Source organism: Bos grunniens, chromosome 19, assembly GCF_055505025.1.
Source record: "Bos grunniens cultivar Pamir isolate PY7600 chromosome 19, Bosgru_T2T1.0, whole genome shotgun sequence".
NCBI lineage: Eukaryota > Metazoa > Chordata > Mammalia > Artiodactyla > Bovidae > Bos > Bos grunniens.
The window spans coordinates 36,425,822-36,447,204 of NC_141183.1; the positions used below are offsets into that span (position 1 = coordinate 36,425,822).

Here is a 21,383-nt window from a genome sequence, read left to right on the forward strand (position 1 = left end):
CTAAGTTACCTGAATGAAGCGTCCTCTTTTTCTTTTTCGACGGCACAGAATGCCATGCAGAACTTCCTCAACCAGGGATTGAACCTGTGCCCCCTGCATTGGAAGCACTGAATCTTAACCACTGGCCCACCAGAAATTCTGCAGTGTCCTCTAGTTTACAGCTGTAGCCCCAGTGTCAAGCATGGTGCTTGGTACATTGTACAGGGTCTCAGAAAATATTTGTCAAATCAGTAGATGAAAATCATGTTAATTTGCAATTTAGTCATTTATTCATCAACTATTTATTAGGGATAAAATCCAGACACATCTCTTGGAACTTATAGTATAGTGGGGAGACTGACGTTGACTAAATAATCACACAAAGTGAATAGCTTTCAGTCATGATAAGAACCTTGAAAGTACAGTACAGGTAGCAGTGAGAATATTCAGCAAGGTGCTCTGACTCAGTCCGGGGTGGGGTGCTCAGGCCAGGCCTCCCAGAAGTCATATTTGAGCTGATAGTTAAGGATGAGTCGGTTAGCTGGGTAGAAGGAAGGTTGAGTGGGGGTAGATGAGAAGAGCACCCAGGCAGAGAACAGAGAGCAGAGGCACTTTGGTGGAAAGGAACACAGTATAGTTCAGGAAGTGTGGCTGAAGCATGGAGTCTCATAAACCATAGTGTAACATTTATTTTCAAATCCACTGGAGCAATAGGAGCCAAAGAATGCCATTGGAAGTTTTAAGGATTTTAAACAGGAAGCGATAAGATAAAAGTTTATTAATGAAACAAATTTGTTTCTAGAAAATAGATTTTAGAAGGACAAGCAAGGAAGCAAAGAGATTGGTTTGGAGGAGGTTGCAGTGTCCAGGCAAGAGGTGATGGTGGCTTGGCCTGAGATGGTCTCACTGAGCTTGGAGAGGAGCTGGATATATTTAACTAACAAGAAATGTGGATTATTAGAGCTGGAAATCACCTTAACAAAATACAAAACTCATCATTAATCAAAGGTAGAAAAATAAAATGCATAATAAAGACTTCCTTAAAGTCTGCATTTTACAGAAAATGCAGAAAAACAGGTTAATTAGGACTATGAAGGGCCCATGAATATTTTTATTGAATAAAAGAAAGACCAAGAAATATTTGAGAAGGAGGAGCAAAGATGGGAAATATGAGAGACATGAGGTTAAAAAATTAAATGAAAGAGACAGAGTAAGAAAGGTGTGTGAGCCTGAGAGTTGTCAGGTTGGAGAGGGAAAGATTGGAAGGAAACCGGACCATGAGGGAGCAGGGATGTGCTCTCGGGTAGATGCAAAGAAAGGCTACTGGGTGATGCTGGGCTCCAAGGGGGCTGGAGATGGGGTACAAAGGTAGACTAAAAGGTGAGGAGTAAAATAGGAAGCGGAAAGGACAGGAAAGGGAGATGATAACAGAGGAGGGAGGGAGGAATGGGTAAGTGGGGGATGCTTGGTGGGATGGGGCAGAACTCAGGGAGAGTGACAGAAGAAACCTGAGGGTGAGGTGGAGGTCTGAGGACTGAATCAAAGGCCACATTAGAGCCAGATGTTCCGGAGGACTGCACGGTGAGAAGGCGGGAGAGGGCACACAGACAGGCAGGTCCAGGCTCCGGATGAGGGTGAGAAACTAGTGCAGGGCTGGGGGAGGAGGAAGAGGGAAAGGTGGAGGGCCGGCTGGAAAAACTCCAAGGGAAGAGAATGGTGGGTGTGGCCAAGACTCTGACCCAGGCCTTACCCTGCTCCCTCCCTTCGCTCGTTTCTGGCCTCAGTGGTTTCTTCTTTCTGCAGCAAGGACACTTGAGGCGGGATGGGACAGTGACAGCGGGGCGGGGGGGGGGGGGTGCCAAGGGCCCCGCCATTAAGTCACGTCCAGCGGAGATCGGAATAGGGGGCGGAGAAGATGGGTGCTGGGGTACCGCTCCTGGAAGCCAGGTGTCTGGTGAAGGCGACAGCGGTGAGGCGGGGTTGGGCCCTAGGCGGTGGCTCTGGCGGTGGAGACTCTAATTAGGCGGCTGAAGTGGGCAGTTCTGAGGGGTCCCCGGAAGGTGGGGTCGGCGACGAAAGGAAACTGAAGAGAAAAAGAGTAGAACAGAGGGTGGGGGCGAAAGTAGGGCGGGATAAAGAGCGAGCGCACGGAGTAGAAGCCGAGAGTCTCTGCGGGAGGGAAGGCGAAGCCAGGGCTAGCCTGGGGCATCTCTCCCGCTCAGCCTCCGCCGCGTTCCTGGCGCACCTATCTGGGAGCGGGGATGGGACGTCCTTGCGCCCGAGGGACCTCCAGTCCTAGGGGCTTCCGCAGAACTCGGGACTCCCGAGAAGACTCCACCTCCCCCCTCCAGCGGTCCAAGCCCAGCAAGTGAAGAGGCGTGACATGGGGCTCAGGTTTCTTCCTCCTCACCTGAGCCAGGAGGGGTGGGGGCAAGGACTTCCGGCTCAGGTGAGTGTCCCTTCGGTGACGTCAGGTCACCCTCGGCCGCCCCTCGGTCCCTCCCCGCCTCGCGCTCCCGGTGCCTGCGGGGGCGCGCCCCCCGACGCCCTACTTATACTCAGGTGCGCAGCACCTGTCCGCCCGCACCTGCCCGATCACCGCTGAGCGACCTCTAGTTCGCACAGCAGCCTCGGGCCGACAGCCCAGGATACTCTGGGGACTTCCAGCACCCGGAGGCCGCGCCCGTACGGCCCCTCCACCTTTTGTTTGGGAACAGTCGCCGAGCGCCCGAGGGAACCGCCAGGCCTTCGCGGATCGCTTTTGTCGGTCACCAGTCCTGTTCCCTCTGCGGTGAGACTCTCGCCTCGCCGGAGGGGTCGGTTTGTGTTTACTCCGGGGACCAGATTTGCAAGCAGTCGACCAACTTCTTTTTCGCCTCTTTGGGTAACTTAAAAACTCGCCCTCCCGGCGCCCCCCGTCTATTCTGAGGGCGGAAATGGCCAATTCGGGCCTGCAGCTGCTGGGCTTTTCCATGGCTCTGCTGGGCTGGGTGGGCCTGGTGGCATGCACCGCCATCCCGCAGTGGCAGATGAGCTCGTACGCTGGCGACAATATCATCACCGCCCAGGCCATGTACAAGGGGCTGTGGATGGACTGCGTCACGCAGAGCACCGGCATGATGAGCTGCAAAATGTACGACTCGGTGCTCTCCCTGCCGGGTAAGACCGCGGGACCGACGGGGCGGACGCTCCAGAGCCGGGGTCGCGGCGGGGGCTGGGGGCGCGCCTCGAGGCCCCAGGGCCCGACGCGCTGGGTTGCCCTGGGTTGCCGGGTAGCGCGGCTGGAGAGGAGTAAGCGGTAGGGCCGAGGTCCTGGGACTGCACGTGAGCGGGTCCGGCTGAGCCCCTTTTCGCCCGCGGACGGGCCTAGTCTCCTGGCCGAGCGGCCAGCGGCCCAAGCCGCTCCCGGTAAGCTGAATCCTGGGGCGCGGCCTTCCCCTCCCCCTACCCCGTGGAGGCCAAGGTCTTCGCCATCTCCCGCCCTTTTCTCGGACAAAAGGCGGCGCGGGCTGGAGGCCGCGGGGTCGGGTTAGGGGCCGCTGGGTCGAACCAAGGGCCGAGGAGCCGCGTCCCCTGGGCCGCCGCCTGCGGCTTCTAATCTTATCGGCGATTAGCCGAAGCCACAAACCGTGGCCTCGATAGTGGGGTCAGAGCTGAGAAGAGAGCCGGGGCTGCGGGCGGCGCCGGGGCCGCAGCCACCGCTACCGGGGCTCAGGTCACCACCTCTGTTTTCCTTCGACGTCCCCTTTCACCCTTCCCCCTCCGCGGGGGCAGTTTCATCGAAACCCTGGCGCCCCGGGCGGGCGGATCCTAGAGCCGAGAGGGCGGGGCAGAGCGGGAAGGCCACGGAGTCGGGAGGGGGCGGGATCCACCAGCTCCGGCCCGGGACTCGGGGACTCGGGGTCTGAAGCCGTCCGAGGGCCGCCCCCGTCATTTCCAACAAGGATGGCATCCTTATCCCTTTTTCGCAGCGGCCTTGCAGGCCACTCGAGCCCTAATGGTGGCCTCCCTGGTGCTGGGCTTCCTGGCCACATTCGTGGCCACGATGGGAATGAAGTGTACAAACTGTGGAGGAGACGACAAAGTGAAGAAGGCCCGGATAGCCATGACGGGAGGCATCATTTTCATCTTGGCAGGTGAGCCACAGGTCCAAGGTGGGGACAAGGGCTCTCTTAACCATCCTGAAGGGGTAAGTGTGGACACAGTGCGGGTTTGGGGGGTGGCTCACAGTACCTGAATCCTCATATTTTCTCCAGGTCTTGCTGCCTTGATAGCTTGCTCCTGGTACGGCCATCAGATTGTCTCAGATTTCTATAACCCATTGGTCCCCATGAATGTTAAGTAAGTATGAGAGCCCTATCTCCTAAGGGGTCTGGGGTTGGGAGAGGCAGGCCAGGGTTCGTGACTGCAATTCCTTCTCTCCACAGGTATGAATTTGGTCCTGCCATCTTCATTGGCTGGGCAGGGTCTGCTCTGGTCCTCCTGGGAGGTGCGCTGCTCTCTTGCTCCTGTCCTGGGAGTGAGAGCAAAGCTGGATACCGTGCGCCTCGCTCCTACCCTAAGCCCAACTCTGCCAAAGAGTATGTGTGAGTTGGGACGCCCCTGCCCCAACCTGGCAGCCTACAGGCGCCTCCTTATCAAAGGACCTGGGGCAGAGAGCTCAGCTTGTGGGCAGGGTGCCAAGCAAAAGCCTTCGGTCACTCTAGCCCAGCACACCGTGTACAGTCTCCTGGGGGGTTGGGCGGGGGGGGGGGGGGACAAAAAGGGGAGGGTGTGCTTTTTGTACAGTAATAAAAATATGTTTTGGAAAGTAGGCTTTTTTTCCATCTCCTTCAGGGCATCTGCAACGACTCAGGTGCTTGGCTTCCCTCATCCACTCCCAACCTCCAGTCCTGTCCACTTGCGACTCTTGCTTAAATAGCAACCAAAGAACTTTTGCTTTTAATAAAATATAAAAGATTTTATTAGGCTTGGGGGGAGGTGGTGTTCCTATCCTGTCACTTTCTCTTATGCCTCCAGCTCACTTTCTTCTCACTGGAAGATGCTCCCTGGCTCATGGGTCACAGGGCAGGGCCTCCATAGAAACAGGGAACAAAGATGGAGCAGAGACAGGCTAATGCCAACACACACAATTGAAGGACGGTTACGGGCCCATAGTCTTCCTCTTCCCCTCCTACTGCAGTCTAGTCAAATCTCCTAGACAGTCAAACATCTAGGTCATCGTCTGGGTCTTCTTGATCCAGGTCATCATAAGCATCTGGCTCATAGAAGATGTGGCTGGTAGCCTGGCCCAGCCCAGGGCGCAGTAGAGCCTGCTGTCTGAGGAGAGATAAGGGGAGAATTGGTGCTGGGGAGGGTGGGTAATGGGTCATGTCTGGACACCCTCTTTCTGAGTGACAGTCACTCCCTCTCTGGCTTCCATGTCTTCTTGGTCTAAATCCCTTTGTCTGACCTTGTGTAGCACCAACTGGTATAGGGATGGATACTCTTAGACAGCTCTTGCAACACCCTAAGTTCTTAGCAGCTTTAGGGCAAGGATACTGTGTAGTCTTGCTTCACCCACCCACATGCTGGGCACAGAACAAGTGTCTACCAAGCCCTTACTAACCTGCCTCTGGCATACCATCTAGCTTCCTGCCCTCCCACTGCTGCTACCTGGAGATAGGGCCACTTCCCTGGGGTCTGGTCTGGCTCAGCCCAGGTCCAGATTACTTTGGGGACATCAGTGGAGCTGGGACCCAAGGCTCCAATGGAGAGAAAAGAGACATCAAGGCCCTTTGACACTGCTGGGGTTTGAGTGGGTAAAGAGCCACTCCCCAGACTTGACTCTGGAGGTGGACTTCAGCCCCTATAAAGTTGAAAAAGTTAATCAACAACCTGCTGTTGCCCGACCTCTTAGGCCCAATGCTGGGCTCAACTCAGGGACCTGGGCACTGAGGCCCCAACCTTACTTTTCTGAGCTGAACTGGAAGGGCAGAGTCAGGCTGTCTTTGGCTTCTCTCTCCTTCTTGGACAGATGAAGGTTAAAAGTCAAATGAGTAGTGGGGTCCACCTGTAGGTACAGAAGAAGCTGCTGCTCTGTGCCATCCCTGGAATCCCTGACCCCACGCCCCCAATGTCTGCAGTTTTTATCCCCTTCTCCTTTATCCAGACCCCAAATTCCATCCCCTGTTCCCGCCCTGCCTCTCTTAGGTACCGAGGGAGTATGAAGATCTGAGGGGGGCTGGGATTCCAGCAGTGGCTCCACTTGGAGCTCCAAGCTGAAGTCAGGAAGGATGGAGAACCACTGAGTCTGGGGAGAAATAAGAAGAGGGTTAACGAAGTTTTTTCTATCTTACTGAGCAAACCAGAGAACCACGAGCTGCCACTCCAGCTCCTAGCCACCTATCTGGCTTCTTCCAGCTCGTGCGTTCCACCTCTCAGCCCCTCAAACCTCTCCACAGGGACCACTTTTTGCTTTTTCTCCTCTTCCATTTCCTGGAAGGCAGTGTCTTTTGTTGGTTAAACTTACAGGATGTGAGCTTTCCAGGCTACAAAATAGGGATAATAAAACAATCTACCTCACAAGGCCTCTCACAAAGAAGATAAAATGGGGGAAATGCTACGATGAGGGCCCAGGGAAGTGCTCCAACACATCATCTGTTTTACTGCTCTCCCTCTCTGTCTGACCCCAACCTCCAGTCCCCTGCTTCTCCTAACCTGGAGGGTGGGGCGCTGTCTTGGCCTCCGATAGAGGATGTGAGCCGATGCCTGGCCCATTGTACCGCTCAGGGTCACCTCTGTCTGAGCAAGGCTGCTCAATGCTCCCAAGGGGCCTGGGCCGTGAAGCTCTTCATGCAGCAGGCCCAGCACACGCACCTGCTCACCTGGGAGGGTATCACCTGTAGAGGGACAAGAAATGTGGTGTACGAAGGGCAGTAGGGAGCATTCCAGGGATGCTTGGGATCAAACAGTGAAGAGGAAAAAAAAGGCCCACATCAGAGGCCCACATCTTCTCAGAACTCTGCCCAGATCCTGACTGACCTCAGTCAGTTTCACCACCCTGCTCTGACTTCTGTCAGGCCTCACCTTAATACACATTCTTATTCCAGCATATATCGAACCAAGGCACTGCTCTGACCTCAATCCTCAGGAGCGCCCCAAGGCCTCCAGGAAGGAACTCAACACTTTCAATGTTTGTTCTCCACTTGCTTTCAGCCTCATCTCTTGTACACTGAACTACCTGCAGTGTCTGGAACTTGCCAAAAATCCCAGTCGGTGCCTTAGATCCCCTCCCATCTTCCCTCTCTTTTTAGCTGCGTTTAGTGTAACGCACTACACTAAAGACTTGCATTTTTAGGTTGAACTGTATGAAATTGCTAACATCTGATCATATCTGACCTATAAAAACAACAATAAGTGGTTCAACCTAATACTATAACTCCATCCTCCCTTGACTTTTACAGAGGAAACTGAAGCACTGTCAGACCAAACACCTGTGTACTGAGCTGGGTATCTGACTCTAAAGCCCATCCTGGGACCCACTGTACTTTAGGGCTACTCCCAGAGCTATCAGCTGGACAAATTGGCCTGGCTGACCCTTTGCTCTTCAAGACATTCCTTCCTTAAGGTACTCTGTGCACGTTCCTTTATCATCACAGTCCTTATCAGACTATTCAGTAAATTGCTTGTTTACTAGTCTGTACCCTTTATGGGACTTTGAGCTCCTGGAAGGCAAGGACCCAACACAGTGTATGTATATATTTAACATTTGTTGAATGAATGAATGAGTGAGAGGAAAAAAAAAAAAAAACCCACAAACTTGGAAAAGAAAAAAAGAGTGATTGATAGCATTATGAAACAATCAAGAAATAGAATAAAGATGAAGTGATGGAAGAAGTCCCAACTGGAGATCCCTGATATGTTTCTTGTTAGGGTGGAAAGGGGCACATGGTTGGCAGGGTGAATATATGAGGGGAAGAAACAAATGAGGAGCCTCACCAGGGCAGGAGTCCTGACGGCTCAGAGCATGCAGGGTCTGGCAGAGTATGGGGCAGGGAAGGTGATGCAGCAACCAGCTGAGGGAATCAAGAGCAATGGTGGCAGGGCCAGAACCTGTCCTCTTGTCCAGGGCCCTTAAGGCTTCCAGGGGCCCGCCAGGAAGGGCTTTCCCAGGTTTTGACCAGCTGAGAGGGTCTCTAAAGAGATCATGGTAAACCAGCCTATAAACAGAAAATAAAAGGCATGATTATACTGCTCCCCTGCCCCCGCCATCTCCAACTTTGGCTTCTGATCTTTGTGGTTCTGTTTCCTTGATTTTCACTAATATTTTAAACATCAATGAAAAGGTGTTTTTTTAAAAACTGAAAAGTAGAATATAGTGATTGACAGCACAGACTTTGGTGTCAAACAGTCCTGAGCTCCAAGCTTGGTTCTACTTGCCCAAAGTCACCTAATACATTACTTCATCTAAGACTCAGTTTCTTCACTTACAAAACAGGAATACCAACCTTCTGACATTTAGCACAGTGCTTGACAAGTAGTAAACACTTGATAAATGTTAACTATCATCATTATCAAATATTTCCTGAGTGGTGGCTAAAATTTATCATTCTCTGAATGGATAAAGAGGAAGGCGAGGACCTGAGACATGGTTCCTGTCTGTGGAACAGCTTAGAGAAGATCAAGAACCAAGTCTTGTCATACTAACTACAGACAGAATAACAATTCAGGAAAAGAAACTGGCATGGACTAGAAATCCTGGGAAAGCTTCACAGTGGCAGAACTTGTTCCCAGACACCTCCTTTGTATCTTCTGCCTCTCTTATGAATGTCATCTTTACAGCATCATGTCTACTCTAACATTTGATACAAAACTTGGGCAGGTGTAAACTACCATTATCCAGCTAACTATGCAGACCAGGAAATAATTTTTCTTAACCAGCCAACATAGGTTCAGGGACCTCCTGATCTGGATACTTTCCTCTGCCCCACATCAGTCTGTAAGTCCTGGAAGGTGTACCTGCTAACATCCTTTTACATTTGTCCCAAACTCTCCACCCTGCCTTAAGCCAGGACTGTCTCCTTCTACCATTCTCTGAGATTTCATTGGAATACAAATCCTGTCTACTTCAATCACTGCGCTAATCTAGCACAGTTCCTGGTTCACAACTAGCTCTTAACCAGCACTTCTACATCTGAGAGAACCTGCATTTTTGCAAAACCCTTCCCACTTGGTCTCCCTAAGTCCAGGCCCCACCCCCCCCGGCCCCGCCTCCAGCCCAACCCATTCTCCACAGTGTGGTCTTTCTAACAGGTATGATGTTATCACTCTCGCATCTCCCATGAACAGGTATGGCTTCCATGTTGTTGTTTAGTCACTAAGTGGTGTCCGACTCCTTTGTGACTCCATGGACTGTAGCCCACCATGCTCCTCTGTCCACAGGATTTCCAGGCAGGAGTACTAGAGTGGGCTGCCATTTCCTTCTCCAGGGGATCTTCCCGACCGAGGGATTGGACCACGGCTTCTGCCACATCTCCTGGACAGTAGGCAGAGTCGTTACCTCTGAGCCACCAGGGAAGCCGAATGGCTTCCATATCTCCCCAATTATGCATAAATTGTTCCTTCTGCTCTTGGGGAAAATCCCTATGTAGCCTGCAGTTAGTGCTGACGTACGTTGATCACTAGACTCTGATTAACTCAAAAGGCAGAACGTGTTTATTCTTATTCTCCAGGGCAGTCTCTAATGCTAGCCTGTACTGTCCGCCTTTTATTACTCTATTCCTTTCATCTTCTGTAGTCCCTGTTTTGGATTCTCCAGATACTACTCTTCATCATTCCACGTACTAATTCCTACCTTCTTTGAAAGACCCATTTCCATTCAATGAATTGTCGACTAGGCTTTAAGCTTCTCTGGTGGCTCAGATGGTAAAGAATTGACCTGAAAGCAGGAGACCTGGGTTCGATCCCTGGGTGGGGAAGATCCTCTGGAGACGTGAATGGCAACCCACTCCAGTATTCTTGTCTGGGAAAATCCCATGGACAGAGGAGCTTGGGCTACAGTCCACGGGGTCGCAAAGGGTCGGACACGACTGGGCAACTGACACTTTCACACTACTACATATCAGGTTTTTTCCCTGTTGCTGGAACGGAAATTCCTCAGCAACATTAGTCGCAATCCAATTAAATTTTTTCCAATTTGTACTTACCGGCTGTTGATACTGGAGTCAAAACCTTCACGAAACTCTTCTTCGCTCACTTCACAGCCCAGGACGTGGACTTGCTCCCCACTGAGGCAGAGATGAGGGGGACTGTCAGAGTGGGACCCAGGCTCCCTTATCGGATGGAACGGCGAGACGCTGCGGGATACTCACCACAACGCAGATTTCTTGACAAGCGCCTTCAGGAGACTACGCCCCTCCCACTCCACGGAGTCTGGAAAGAGCGAATAACAAACAGCCTGAGAATACTGAGGTTTTCGCATTCACGAAGTAGTCGAGACCTCCATCCCTGGCTTGTGACCTATGGCCCCTCCTCTCCACTTCCGTCCCTTGAACCCTGTTCCGAAGCGCCTGTGCCTTCGACCCTCACCCCGAAGCAGCACCAGGCCACCAAGAGCCAACAGCGACTCCAACATTCCCAAAATGCGTCCCGTCCCTCTTCGGACGCCCTCTGATGGCGTCACTGCCTATTGCCCCGCCCCCTCCACATGAACGGGGCGGGGCATCCACGATCCCTCCCACCAATAAGACCTGGTATAGTCTGGAGTGAGAGATGATTAGGTTCACTACCCCAGGAAGGCTCACGGGGAATAGTGCCTCTTGAGTGCTGGTACACACACGTAGGGACGACGCCCCTCTCTACAATTTTACCGTGACTGGGGCGGAAAGAGCCGTTGGGGCAGTTGTCCGTGGGAGGGGGAGGTGGCCGCGCGAGCCCTTCCGACGGTGTGAGCCTCGGGGACAAGTGACGTCACTCCGCTCAGCCCGTGCAATTCAAGGCGGGCCTGCTTTGCTCCAGGCCCCGCCCCCGCGCACGCGCAATATTGGGGCCTGGTTCGGAACACGCCCCACCTTCCTTATCCCCACCCCCATAGACTGAGTAGGGGGAACTTTAGTCCAGGTGAAGCGAATACACGTCACCACCGGAAGTAGTGTCAGAGGGGAAGAGGAGGGGGGAAGAAAGGAGGAGGGAGCCCTTTGGGCGGTAAAATGGCGCCTGTCAGAGTGGGAAATCCGGCTGCAGAGGCTGCAGCCCCGCTCCCCAGCGGTTGAGGCGCCCCTGACCTCGGGGAGGGGGAGGCCACTCTGGTCCAGCCATCCGCGTCCTTCGGCTCCCCCTCCCCTTCTTCCTGGGTCCTCGGCTCACCCGGCCCGTTCGCCACCGCCTCCGCGGCCCTTCGCGCGCCGCTGCCCCCGCCCGCCCCTTTCCCGCGGGCAGCCCCCTAGCGCGCCTGCGCAGCGGGCCACCCTCCGCTTCCCTCCTTCCCCTCCCCCTCCCTTCTCCCTCCCTCCCTTCTCCCTAGCCCCCTCCCCCACAGCCCCCTCCCCCAATTCTCCATCCCCTTCCCTCCTGGTCTCGGAGGACCCCACTGTAGCCCGACCTGCCTCGGCCCGCAACCTCGGCGAAGCCGTCAGTGCCACTCCCCGCCCATGTGGGCCCCCGCGGGCTGCCCACGCCTGTCCCCCAGCTCCCCGTTCCGCTGGGCTTTCCCCTCGTCGTGGGTGGCTTTGTGAGCCGCCCGCTCCGTGCCCCTCTCTGCAGCCTCTTCTGCCACTCGGGGCCCCCGTTCCCCCTCCCGGTGGCGGGGGGCTGCCCCCGGGGGGCTGGCGGAGCTGGGCCGCGGGGGCCCCGGGGCCGGCGGTGCCGGGGTCATCGGGATGATGAGGACGCAGTGTCTGCTGGGGCTGCGCACGTTCGTGGCCTTCGCCGCCAAGCTCTGGAGCTTCTTCATTTACCTTTTGAGGAGGCAGATCCGCACGGTGAGCCTTGGGTGGGCGCTGGTGGTGGTGGGGACCTCTGTCAGCGGTGATCAAGGGTTTTCGGTAAGTGTCGGGCCTCTGTTTGGGCCTAGGAACCGAGTCTTGGCGGCAGCTTCTACCGCTAGAGAATTAGAGCACCAGTAGCTGGGCATGAGGTGGGATGGGAAAAAGGAAGACCCTTGCGGTAGAACCGAGATGGTGGAGGGGGCTAGACGGTAAAAGGATTTGGCAGTTCTTGGGGGCCAGGGTGGTGGGTGGGGCGCTCTTTAAGAAAGCTGAAGTTGTTGCTAAAGAAACCAAGAGGCGGGGAACACCTGTTTGATGGCAGCAGATCCATCGATGTGGGTTAGTCAAAGACCCTCCTATTATTTGGAATCCCCGTGTGTATTTGGTCTTAAGACAAGGAATATACCGGCTCCTGTGCCAAGGGTGGGGGTGGATGGGAGGGCGTATGTGACAAACAAGAATGGGAACTTATGAAAAGCCCTGGGTGTGCAGGAGAAGCCCCTGCGGTTCATATTAAGGGAACTCTTCCCAAAAGGTCCTGAAAACCTAGTTCATAGTGTGAGTGAATATTTAGGCTTATCAAGACTCTGGGATTGAAAAACGCATAAAAATGCGTTTATGATGGTCATCTTTAGTTGCAGAAGGGAGCACATTAAAGTTTGAGTGTCCTCATCAGAAGACGGTGCTTGTCAGTTGTAAAGACTTCAATCTGAGGGCATGCTTGTTTTTTCCAGGAGACCCCAGCGTTGTGAGGGATATTCTGGGGAGTGTATCTCTGGGTTCCCTCGCCCATAGCTTTTCTCCAAGGTCAAAGCTCCTTAGGCTAACATAATTTAATAAATGTGCTGTGTATTCTCATCCCCATGGGGGAGAATTCACTGAAGGAGGCTGGGGAGGACTCAGGGAGTTGGGGTGTCGAGACTCTCCAGTCTGTACTCTGGAATAACTCAGTAAAACTGGAAGAAATGAAATCTGGTAGGGGCTGCCTAGGTCAAATTTCCAGACAGCCCTGAGTGGTAGTGTGGAATGGGCCTGGCCTTGGCTTCAGTGTCTCCTTTATCAGTCTACTTTCACTTTTTGATTTAGGTTGAGGATTGTTTCTGGGTGGTCATGGTTGTAGGCAGGGCTATTTCCCTAAGACAAGGGTTAGGAACTACGAAGAATCTGAGGTCAGAGATGCTGAGATGTGTGTGTGGCTAGCTCCTGGGGTTTTCCTTCCTTGTTAGGTACTGTTTTCTCTTCCTGGCCTTGCAGAGAGCATCCCCCTTGCTTCCCCTTCTTTTAGGGGAGAAAATAGCAGTTTTACGGGTGCAGACATGTGCACCAGCCCACCTAGAGACAGGTTCCTTGACCCCACAGCCTTTTGTCTTCCTTTCCTTCCTTCCATTCTGGTTTCTGCCCCCGCCCCCTTTCTGGCAGATGCTTAGAGCATTCCCTACATGCCCAGCATGTGCAACCCGAGATAGCAGGACAGGACACCCGAGCTGTTGTGGCCCTCATCGGCAGCCCTTCGAGAAAAGAAGGGCAGATGCCTTGGGATTAGGGGGAGAGGGCCCTTTGGTCTGCAAGTGGGGAGCCTGGTTCTGGTGAGGTTTGGAGCCTAGGGATGGACTGTGCTTAGAAGAAAAGGGCAGAGGAGGGAATCACCAAGCTGTGCATGCGAGAGACCTGAGTGTTGGAAACAGGAGCCTCTAGAGAGACGGAGAAGCTGGAAGGCCAGGCTGGTGACATCCTTGTCCCTTCCTCACCTCCCACTCACAGCCCTTCACTCTGGCCTTCTCGATGCTCTATCAGTCTGCGTGGTGAGTGGGGCTTTCCAGTATTCTCTGCCTTGCCCTGGGTACCAGGATAAGGAGGCTGTTCAGAGGGCTGAGGTTCTCTGCAGCTTGTGACTTGGCTAGTAGAGACAGAAATGGACAGGTGGCTGGTTAAAATAGGCCTGGTGGCCCCCAGCCAGAGGAACTTAGCTGACCTGACAACCCCTGGATTCCCTCATCCTCTCTTCCCCTTAGTGACCCAAGAACCTCCCCTCCTGATACCTACCCTCTGTCCACTAAGGATTCTGAGGCGCTCAGCTCCCAACATGAGGTGATGGGAGTTGTGACAAAGAATTTTTGAGGTGGAGGTAGGCAGGGCCATGCCTTTCCACGTAGCAGGATAATATCGTGGATAACAGGACAGATTCTTGGGTCAGACTGCAAGGGTACAATCGTGGCTCCACCATTTCATTGATTCTAGTGTTGAGTGACCACCCTTGCAATAGTGTTCTAGGAATACAGCCATTATCAAGACAAAATCCATGCTTTCATGGTCTTCATTCTTACTGGAGGGGCAAACCACTAATTCCTAGCTGTGTGGTCTTAGGTTATTTAACTTCTCTCAGCCTTGGTTTCTGCATCCTTAAAACATGGGTGATATTGTTATAATTATTATTACGGTTGTTTTGAGGATTTCATCAGTCAGTTCAGTTCAGTTGCTCAGTCGTGTCCGACTCTTTGTGACCCAAATAACCCTAAATTATACCATGCCCAATTTATAGGGGCTTTCCTTGTGGCTCAGCTGGTAAAGAATCCGCCTGCAACACTGGAGACCTGGGTTCAATCCCTGGGTTGGGAAGATCCCCTGGAGAAATGAAAGGCTATCCACTCCAGTATTCTGGCCTAGAGAATTTCATGGACTATACCCATGGGGTCGCAAAGAGTTGGATACAATTGAGTGACTTTTCACTTCACTTCAATTTTTAGTAAATGTTTAGCATGTGCTTCCTATGGTTAGTGGGGAAGATTTCCTTGTCTAGGGTTTAACCCTCTTTCTTACTCTTCCCAGGTAATTCAGTACCAAACTGTTCGATATGACATCCTTCCCTTATCTCCTGTGTCCCGGAATCGGCTAAGTGAGTATGCTGGCTGGGAGGAACCCTAGGTGAGGTTGGGTTCAAGGTCTTGGCTGGAGGTAGGTTGATGTTACCCCTTCCCCTTGTGGTTCAGGCCAGGTGAAGAGGAAGATCCTGGTGCTGGATCTGGATGAGACACTTATTCACTCCCATCATGATGGGGTCCTGAGGCCCACAGTCCGGCCTGGAACGCCTCCTGACTTCATTCTCAAGGTATGTGGGAGTGGGAAGTGATGGAATAACTTGTGTCTGTAATTCTGCTCAGATTCTTTTCCAATCCCAGAATATCTCGTCCCTGGCCTCGTCCTTGGGCCCTGGGGCAGCCTGCAAAAGGGGAGCAAGCAGTGGGAGGGTAGGGGGTGTCCTTGAGGCCTGGGTGGAGGTGCTTAGGATTTCTCCCAGCCCTGCTATGTTCCTCCACAGGTGGTAATAGACAAACATCCCGTCCGGTTTTTTGTACATAAGAGGCCCCATGTGGATTTCTTCTTGGAAGTGGTGAGTGTGCAGAAGCGGTGAGTGTGCAGAAGCTGAAGGCAGTTCTGGGATGAAGGAATAGTTTTAGGGCTCTGGGAATGTAGAGGATTTGGAGGAATTAAGGAATCAGGAGAAATGGGCAGGGGCAGTTTTGGAGAGGGGAGGTTGTTGGATGGTCGGAGAATGGCTTTCCATAGTTAGGGTTCATTTATTGTGCTGATGCAATTCTATTTTTTCATGGCCTTCCTGCTCTCTTGTTCTTGCGTCTCTGAATCTTAAGTGGGTATGATGCCTAAAACTTGGAGTCTGAGGACAGTTTCAAAATTTTGTGTCCTCAGAGACATTCAGTGTAGCTGAAAAGCCTGAAGGTCTACACTGGAATCTTAGTAAAAGGGAAGTATATGTCCAAATGAACAATCACCTCTTCTGACAGCTTCCTCTTCTCCAATCTATTTCAGGTGAGCCAGTGGTACGAGTTGGTGGTGTTCACAGCAAGCATGGAGATTTATGGCTCTGCTGTGGCAGATAAACTGGATAACAGCAGAAGCATTCTCAAGAGGAGATACTACAGACAAGTAAGGGACTAGAATCTAAGCCTAAGAATGAGGCTGGGGAGGCAGGCCATCAAGGAGGGACTTCAGTTTGAGGCAACTGCCCAGGAATGGGACCTTAAGGGTGTGTGTGGGGGTACTACATAATCCCCTTTTGTGGGAACTGGCTGCCTGTGGGCATTGTTGGGATTGGGGGAGCAATCACAGAGGGCGAGTCTTTTGATGCCCAGACCACCCTGCCTTCCAGCACTGCACTTTGGAATTGGGCAGCTACATCAAGGACCTCTCTGTGGTCCACAGTGACCTCTCCAGCATTGTGATCCTGGATAACTCCCCAGGGGCTTACAGGAGCCATCCAGGTAAGGGAGAAGGCAGTGAGTCTGGCAGGACTAGAAAGTGGTTCTAAGGAGGTATTTTGAATGCATGGGGCTGGGATTCCCTGGTTTACAGTAGGTCAGGATGCAAGCTGTTTTTCTTTCATGAGAGTGTTCCCTGCCTCCCCCCCAGTATCTGTTTCATAAATCAGATTTTTCACATCAAATTTGATTTAGGTAAGACACAAGGTGGAAATTTGACTAGAAGCCTTACCCTAGTATGAGAAATGGGGATTAAAATTTAATTTTGTTTTGGAAGATAAATACAGATTTTACTTAGCTCATTGAGTTTGGGAGGGAGGTTATGTATTTTAAAGTAACCATCCCCAAATAAAAGGGAATACACCCTTTCTCTCTTGAACCCTTTATTCTCATGTGCCTTTTCACCCACCCTAGACAATGCCATCCCCATCAAATCCTGGTTCAGTGATCCCAGTGATACCGCCCTTCTCAACCTGCTTCCAATGCTGGATGCCCTCAGGTAAGGGAAGCTAGACACTTAGATTTCTGAGAAGAGTGGTAGGGGATCCCAAGAAGGAATAAAAGTTTGTCCTGTTTTACTTCCTTATCTCTTTTCCCTAAGAATATAATTTTTGAACCTAGGTCTTAAGAAAACTCACCTTTAGCATTGGGTTTTGGGCAAACTGAACCTCAGTCTCATGAGAAAATGGTGGTTCTTTCTGTCCCACGTCTTCGGTGAGGCTGCTTTACACTAGTGTGAGGAGGCTGTCCCCATGAGGACTCTACCAATGCAAGTTATTGTCGTCCCAGGTTCACCGCTGATGTTCGTTCTGTGCTGAGCCGAAACCTTCACCAACATAGGCTCTGGTGACAGCTGCTCCCCCTCCACCTGAGTTGGGGTGGGGGGGAAGGGGAGGGTGAGCCCTCGGGATGCCGTCTGATGCCCTGTCCAACGGTGAGGACTGCCTGGGCAGGGTCTGCCCCTCCCACCCCTCTGCCCTGGGAGCCTTGCACTCCCTACGGAGTCTGGATGGACACAAGGGCCAGATTCTGAAGCAGCCTCACTCTAACTTCGTGTTCGCACTCCTGGAAACCCCAGACTGGGACATAAGCGGAGACCTAGGAGAGCCGCAACAGTGTCTGGTGGAGAGATATGACTGGCCAGAGTGAGAGAGACATTCGGTAATCCGGGAGGCTCAAAAGAGAAGCCAAGCCAGCTTTGTTGTGATTTGATTTTTTAAAAACTCTTGTACAAAACTGATCTAATTCTTCACTCCAAGGGCTGGGCTGTGGGTGGGAAACTGGGATTTTGGGCCACTGGACTTCCCCAGACTTGTCCCCTCCCTTACTTTCCCTCTATTTGCCCTTCCTCCTAGATTCCCTCAGATCTGTAACCAGCTTTCTCTCTTTTTTCCTTTCCTCTCTTTTAAACCATGCATTATAACTTTGAAACCAAAGCTGCCCTAGGTCCTTCTCTGGGGTTTGGGAAAATGAGGGAGGGGTTTTTGTTCACATCCACCCTGTCCACTAGGCAGAGAGAGAAGAGCCTGCTGTAGACCCTAAGGGTAGGGGGAAGGGTCTTAGTGACAGGATGGGCACCCTGTGTCCCGAGAGAACCTGAGCGTCAGTGCAGTAGGACGAAATATTAAAGGAGTAGAAACCTCGACGACAAGAAAGGCTGGGCTTCGTCTGGAAGACTGCCATGTACTAGCTAAGCAGGCGCTCCCTTCGAGCGGCGGGCTCCCCAGCCCCTGGCTGGACCGGCCCCACGTCCCCGCCTCCCCGGGGCCCTCCTCCCCAAGCCCAAGCCGGCTCTACTTCCTCGCGCCCGCCACGTGACGCTCCGCCCTTTGAGATCACATGATTTTCACGGACACACAGCAGCAGTGTTCTTCCGCGCTGACGTAGTCCTTACCTTTCAGACCTCCTCTCCAGTCCCTTTGGTCCACTCATTACTGGAACTTAAGCGCCCAGTGCGTCTCTCTAAACACAGGTTTTGGTTTTGCCCTCCTTTATTTCCGGAGACCTCTTCCTCCACTTGGGTACTACTTTGTTTTGGTGTCAACGGCCGCCTTCAGCGTACCAACAGATTTCGTGAATAGCTATCCATGTAATTATCTGCTTTTCCTCTGCATTACTTCCGAAAAGAGCTTTCGGAGAGGCAAGTCTCAAACTACGATTACCATCTTTTAAGCCCTTTTCATCGTTACCTCCCTGAGGGGAAAGTCGGGAAATGGATTTTCAGTTATTTCCGACGATAGCAAAAGGCAACCATCTTTCCTACGCCGCCTGCGTAATTTACAAATTGATTCCAAAGCGATTACGCTGACGGCGTGAGAGAGGAGGTCAGTAGGTGGCGCTACGCTACTGGCGTTAGGGCAGTTACGCCAGTGGCGTAACATAGCAGCCTGGGAGGCCCCTGTTGGCCGGGGGCGGGGTTGGTGAATAGGGAAGTGGCGCAAGTCCGGGGATCGCTCCGCTGAATCCGCCCGCGCGTTGCTGCCGTCGCCGCCGCCCCCTGTCCCGGCCCCCCCCGGGTTCCCTCAGCCCAGCCCGGTCCAGCCCGGTTCCCGGGAGGATGAAGTTCGTGTATAAAGAGGAGCATCCGTTCGAGAAGCGTCGCTCTGAGGGCGAAAAGATCCGAAAGAAATACCCGGACCGGGTCCCGGTGAGGACAGTAGCCAGGGCCGAGGGCGCGGGGCGCTGGCGCTGACGCCACAGCTTGGGCTTGAGTTCGGGACCTACAGCGCAGGCATCAGTCTGCCGGTTGTGGCGGCGTTGGGAACGAGCCCCAAACCGCTGTTTCTGGGACCGGAGGTGAAAGGAATGGGGTACCAACAGAGCTGAAAGTGAGGAGATGTAGACTCGAGAGACCTTGGGGTTCGTGTGGGAGGCTGTGGGGCGTTTGACAGTTTGAGCTTCACAGAGGGTTTTTGAAACTGAAGCTCTGGTTGGCCCGAATAAGTCATTCTCGTCTGATTAACATAATTGTTTTTATGACTCCGTATTCAGGGATCCTGGATGTTTAGGTGAATTAGAGTCAGTGGGGTCAGAATTCTTATTCAGGGCTGCGCCGCATGTTAAGAGACAAAGAGAAATGAGTCTGGGGTACGTGTGGGTGCTAGGAATGTTGAGTTCTTGACAGGTGGAGCTGTGTGTCTGTGTACCTAGTGTCTGCTAATTTTTATCTTCTCTTTAACAGGTAATAGTAGAAAAGGCTCCTAAAGCTCGGATAGGAGACCTGGACAAAAAGAAATACCTGGTGCCTTCTGATCTTACAGGTGGGAACCTGACACAGTACCCAGATTTGTTTCCTGGGGGCGGGAGTGCAGTCTCTGATGGAGGAGACTCCACATAGCAGGTGTTCTTTTGAGGGTATTTGTTATCTCTGACTTTATCAGGCCTTGTATCTTTGGCAGTTGGTCAGTTCTACTTCTTAATCCGGAAGCGAATTCATCTCCGAGCAGAGGATGCCTTGTTTTTCTTCGTCAACAACGTCATTCCGCCCACCAGTGCCACGATGGGTCAGCTGTACCAGGTATGGTGCCTGGGAAGTAGAGGAGGCTTTGGGGAGGAGTTGGAAGAGCTTGAGAGGCAGAAAGTTTGAAGTCAGCAGTTCTTGGACCAGCTGGCTTACTTAGTTCTCAATTTTATATTTACCCTTAAGATTTCTGCATCGTTCTGGGTTAGGGATTTGGACAGGGCAGTGAGCCAGAGTAACTGCTGTGGTCCAGACTCCCCTCCAGCCACTCCGTGTTCCAAGGCAGTAGAGAACAGTTTGAGATCTTATTGTCCAAGACTGTGGATAGGATAATACTGCCCAGCACTTATGGTCTGGAGCAAGTGAGAGAGTCAAAGTACTGGTATTTGGGGTCTTCAAAAAGAATGGTTGTGGAAGAAAATGTCCCAGTGGTGGGTGGTTCAAGTAACTAAAGCTCAGATGCCTGAATGCTGTTATTTTCTATTTTTATCCCAGGAACACCATGAAGAAGACTTCTTTCTATACATTGCCTACAGTGATGAAAGTGTCTACGGTCTGTGAAGCTGCTGCCCCTAAAGTGGGGGGTCCCATTCTACAAAGAGAGAGGTGGCCCCCCTTCCTTGACCTACTCCTCCTTGAGGTTCAAACACCACCTCCCTTCTTCAGGACCTGCACTTCCTAATGTTTGAGACTCTCCTATAGACCCTCTTAACACAAGGGTTAATGGGGGAGATGGCCTCTAATACCTCCCCTTTCTTTCTTCCCCTTTCTTTACCACCTTTCCCATTCTGCTTTAGACTTCTTGATTGTCAATCTCTGTCACATCTGGTAATTGTTTTGGTTTCTGTTCCCTTTCTAACTGCCCAAGGGGCTCAGAGCCCCAACAATCCTTTCTTTTCACTACCTTCTTTTTGGGGGTAGATGGAAGGGACTGAAATTGTGGGGGAAGGTAGGAGGCACATCAATAAAGAGGAAACCACCACCAAGCTGAACTGGATTTTTTCTTTGTGTTGTTCCCTCCCCCTTTTGTTCTCCTCTTCAAGTGGTGGGGAAAGAGTAGGTTAGAGGTAATAGTATATTTTGGTTTGTTCTGCGTATGTTGGGCTTTTCCTTGTGTATATAAAGAGAGTGCTTTTGTTGTGATGGATGGAATACTGAATATCATTTCATGAAAGTTCAGTTGTATATACGTGTATATGGATTGGGTCCTGAGGTTATTAAAGTTTTTTACAGTGGGTTCCTGTGGATAAAGTTTGAAAGCACCTGCTTCAGATAAAATATCCAACTGTGTCGTAACTTTTTGGATTAAGGAAGAGATTTTGGAGTATGGGAGCTAGTGAAAGGACTCCGTCCTCAGATGTATGTCGCTTTGCCAGGCTTTGTGCCGGCGTGAGGGATCCAGTGGAGTAGAATCCAAGGGAGGGAGACAACTGGGAGGAGGGAGCCATTATCACCAGGAGAACTTCATCTCCCAGCAGCCTTCCTCGGTCTGGCCGGAAGTGGGGTGGTCCCCGCGGGGATATAAAGCCGCAGAATTGAGGCAGTATGGTGGCCGAGAGTTCTAATCCCTTCTTCCCGTTCTTTCTTAGCTCCGCCTAGCCTACATTTCCCAGGAGCCTGCGCGCACTCTTCCTCCCTCCCCTCTGCTCCCAATCTCCCCGCCACTCCCCGGGGGAGGAGAGCAGTTTAGTGCGCCTGCGCTAG

General features: G+C 52.3%; 4 protein-coding genes and 1 long non-coding RNA gene across 14 annotated transcripts; 3 read left to right on the plus strand and 2 right to left on the minus strand.

Moving 5' to 3' along the window:
• Nucleotides 1-2,558: 2,558 nt before the first annotated feature.
• Nucleotides 2,559-4,789, plus strand: CLDN7 (claudin 7). The gene is made up of 4 exons (XM_086359299.1): nt 2,559-3,138; nt 3,951-4,115; nt 4,236-4,320; nt 4,407-4,789. The coding sequence occupies exons 1-4, from the start codon at nt 2,916-2,918 to the stop codon at nt 4,567-4,569; spliced, it is 636 nt and encodes a 211-aa protein (XP_086215425.1). The 5' UTR covers nt 2,559-2,915; the 3' UTR covers nt 4,570-4,789.
• Nucleotides 4,790-4,912: 123 nt separating this feature from the next.
• Nucleotides 4,913-11,107, minus strand: ELP5 (elongator acetyltransferase complex subunit 5). 9 transcript variants are annotated; one of them, XM_086359291.1, is made up of 9 exons: nt 10,830-11,107; nt 10,332-10,392; nt 10,167-10,247; nt 9,384-9,496; nt 7,960-8,180; nt 6,679-6,860; nt 6,176-6,271; nt 5,931-6,031; nt 4,913-5,298 (listed from the first exon to the last, which is right to left on the minus strand). In XM_086359291.1, the coding sequence occupies exons 4-9, from the start codon at nt 9,491-9,493 to the stop codon at nt 5,184-5,186; spliced, it is 825 nt and encodes a 274-aa protein (XP_086215417.1). In that variant the 5' UTR covers nt 9,494-9,496; nt 10,167-10,247; nt 10,332-10,392; nt 10,830-11,107; the 3' UTR covers nt 4,913-5,183. The 9 variants fall into 9 exon arrangements, with proteins under 9 accessions (XP_086215417.1, XP_086215418.1, XP_086215423.1 ...); XM_086359292.1 differs by lacking the exon at nt 10,830-11,107 and adding an exon at nt 10,549-10,620; XM_086359297.1 differs by lacking the exons at nt 9,384-9,496; nt 10,830-11,107 and adding an exon at nt 10,549-10,620 and having other exon boundaries at nt 6,679-6,845.
• A 182-nt stretch (nt 11,108-11,289) lies between these two features.
• Nucleotides 11,290-17,655, plus strand: CTDNEP1 (CTD nuclear envelope phosphatase 1). The gene is made up of 8 exons (XM_086359298.1): nt 11,290-11,939; nt 14,772-14,838; nt 14,933-15,051; nt 15,262-15,333; nt 15,771-15,887; nt 16,111-16,222; nt 16,634-16,718; nt 17,009-17,655. The coding sequence occupies exons 1-8, from the start codon at nt 11,838-11,840 to the stop codon at nt 17,067-17,069; spliced, it is 735 nt and encodes a 244-aa protein (XP_086215424.1). The 5' UTR covers nt 11,290-11,837; the 3' UTR covers nt 17,070-17,655.
• LOC147352169 (uncharacterized) lies at nt 11,916-17,172 on the minus strand. 2 transcript variants are annotated; one of them, XR_015147966.1, is made up of 3 exons: nt 16,858-17,172; nt 13,694-13,842; nt 11,916-12,060 (listed from the first exon to the last, which is right to left on the minus strand). It is a non-coding gene; the product is annotated as an uncharacterized LOC147352169 (long non-coding RNA). The 2 variants fall into 2 exon arrangements; XR_015147965.1 differs by lacking the exon at nt 11,916-12,060 and having other exon boundaries at nt 12,539-13,842; nt 16,858-17,087.
• A 990-nt stretch (nt 17,656-18,645) lies between the features above and the next one.
• GABARAP (GABA type A receptor-associated protein) lies at nt 18,646-20,665 on the plus strand. The gene is made up of 4 exons (XM_086359300.1): nt 18,646-18,866; nt 19,401-19,479; nt 19,618-19,736; nt 20,175-20,665. The coding sequence occupies exons 1-4, from the start codon at nt 18,777-18,779 to the stop codon at nt 20,238-20,240; spliced, it is 354 nt and encodes a 117-aa protein (XP_086215426.1). The 5' UTR covers nt 18,646-18,776; the 3' UTR covers nt 20,241-20,665.
• Nucleotides 20,666-21,383: the final 718 nt, after the last annotated feature.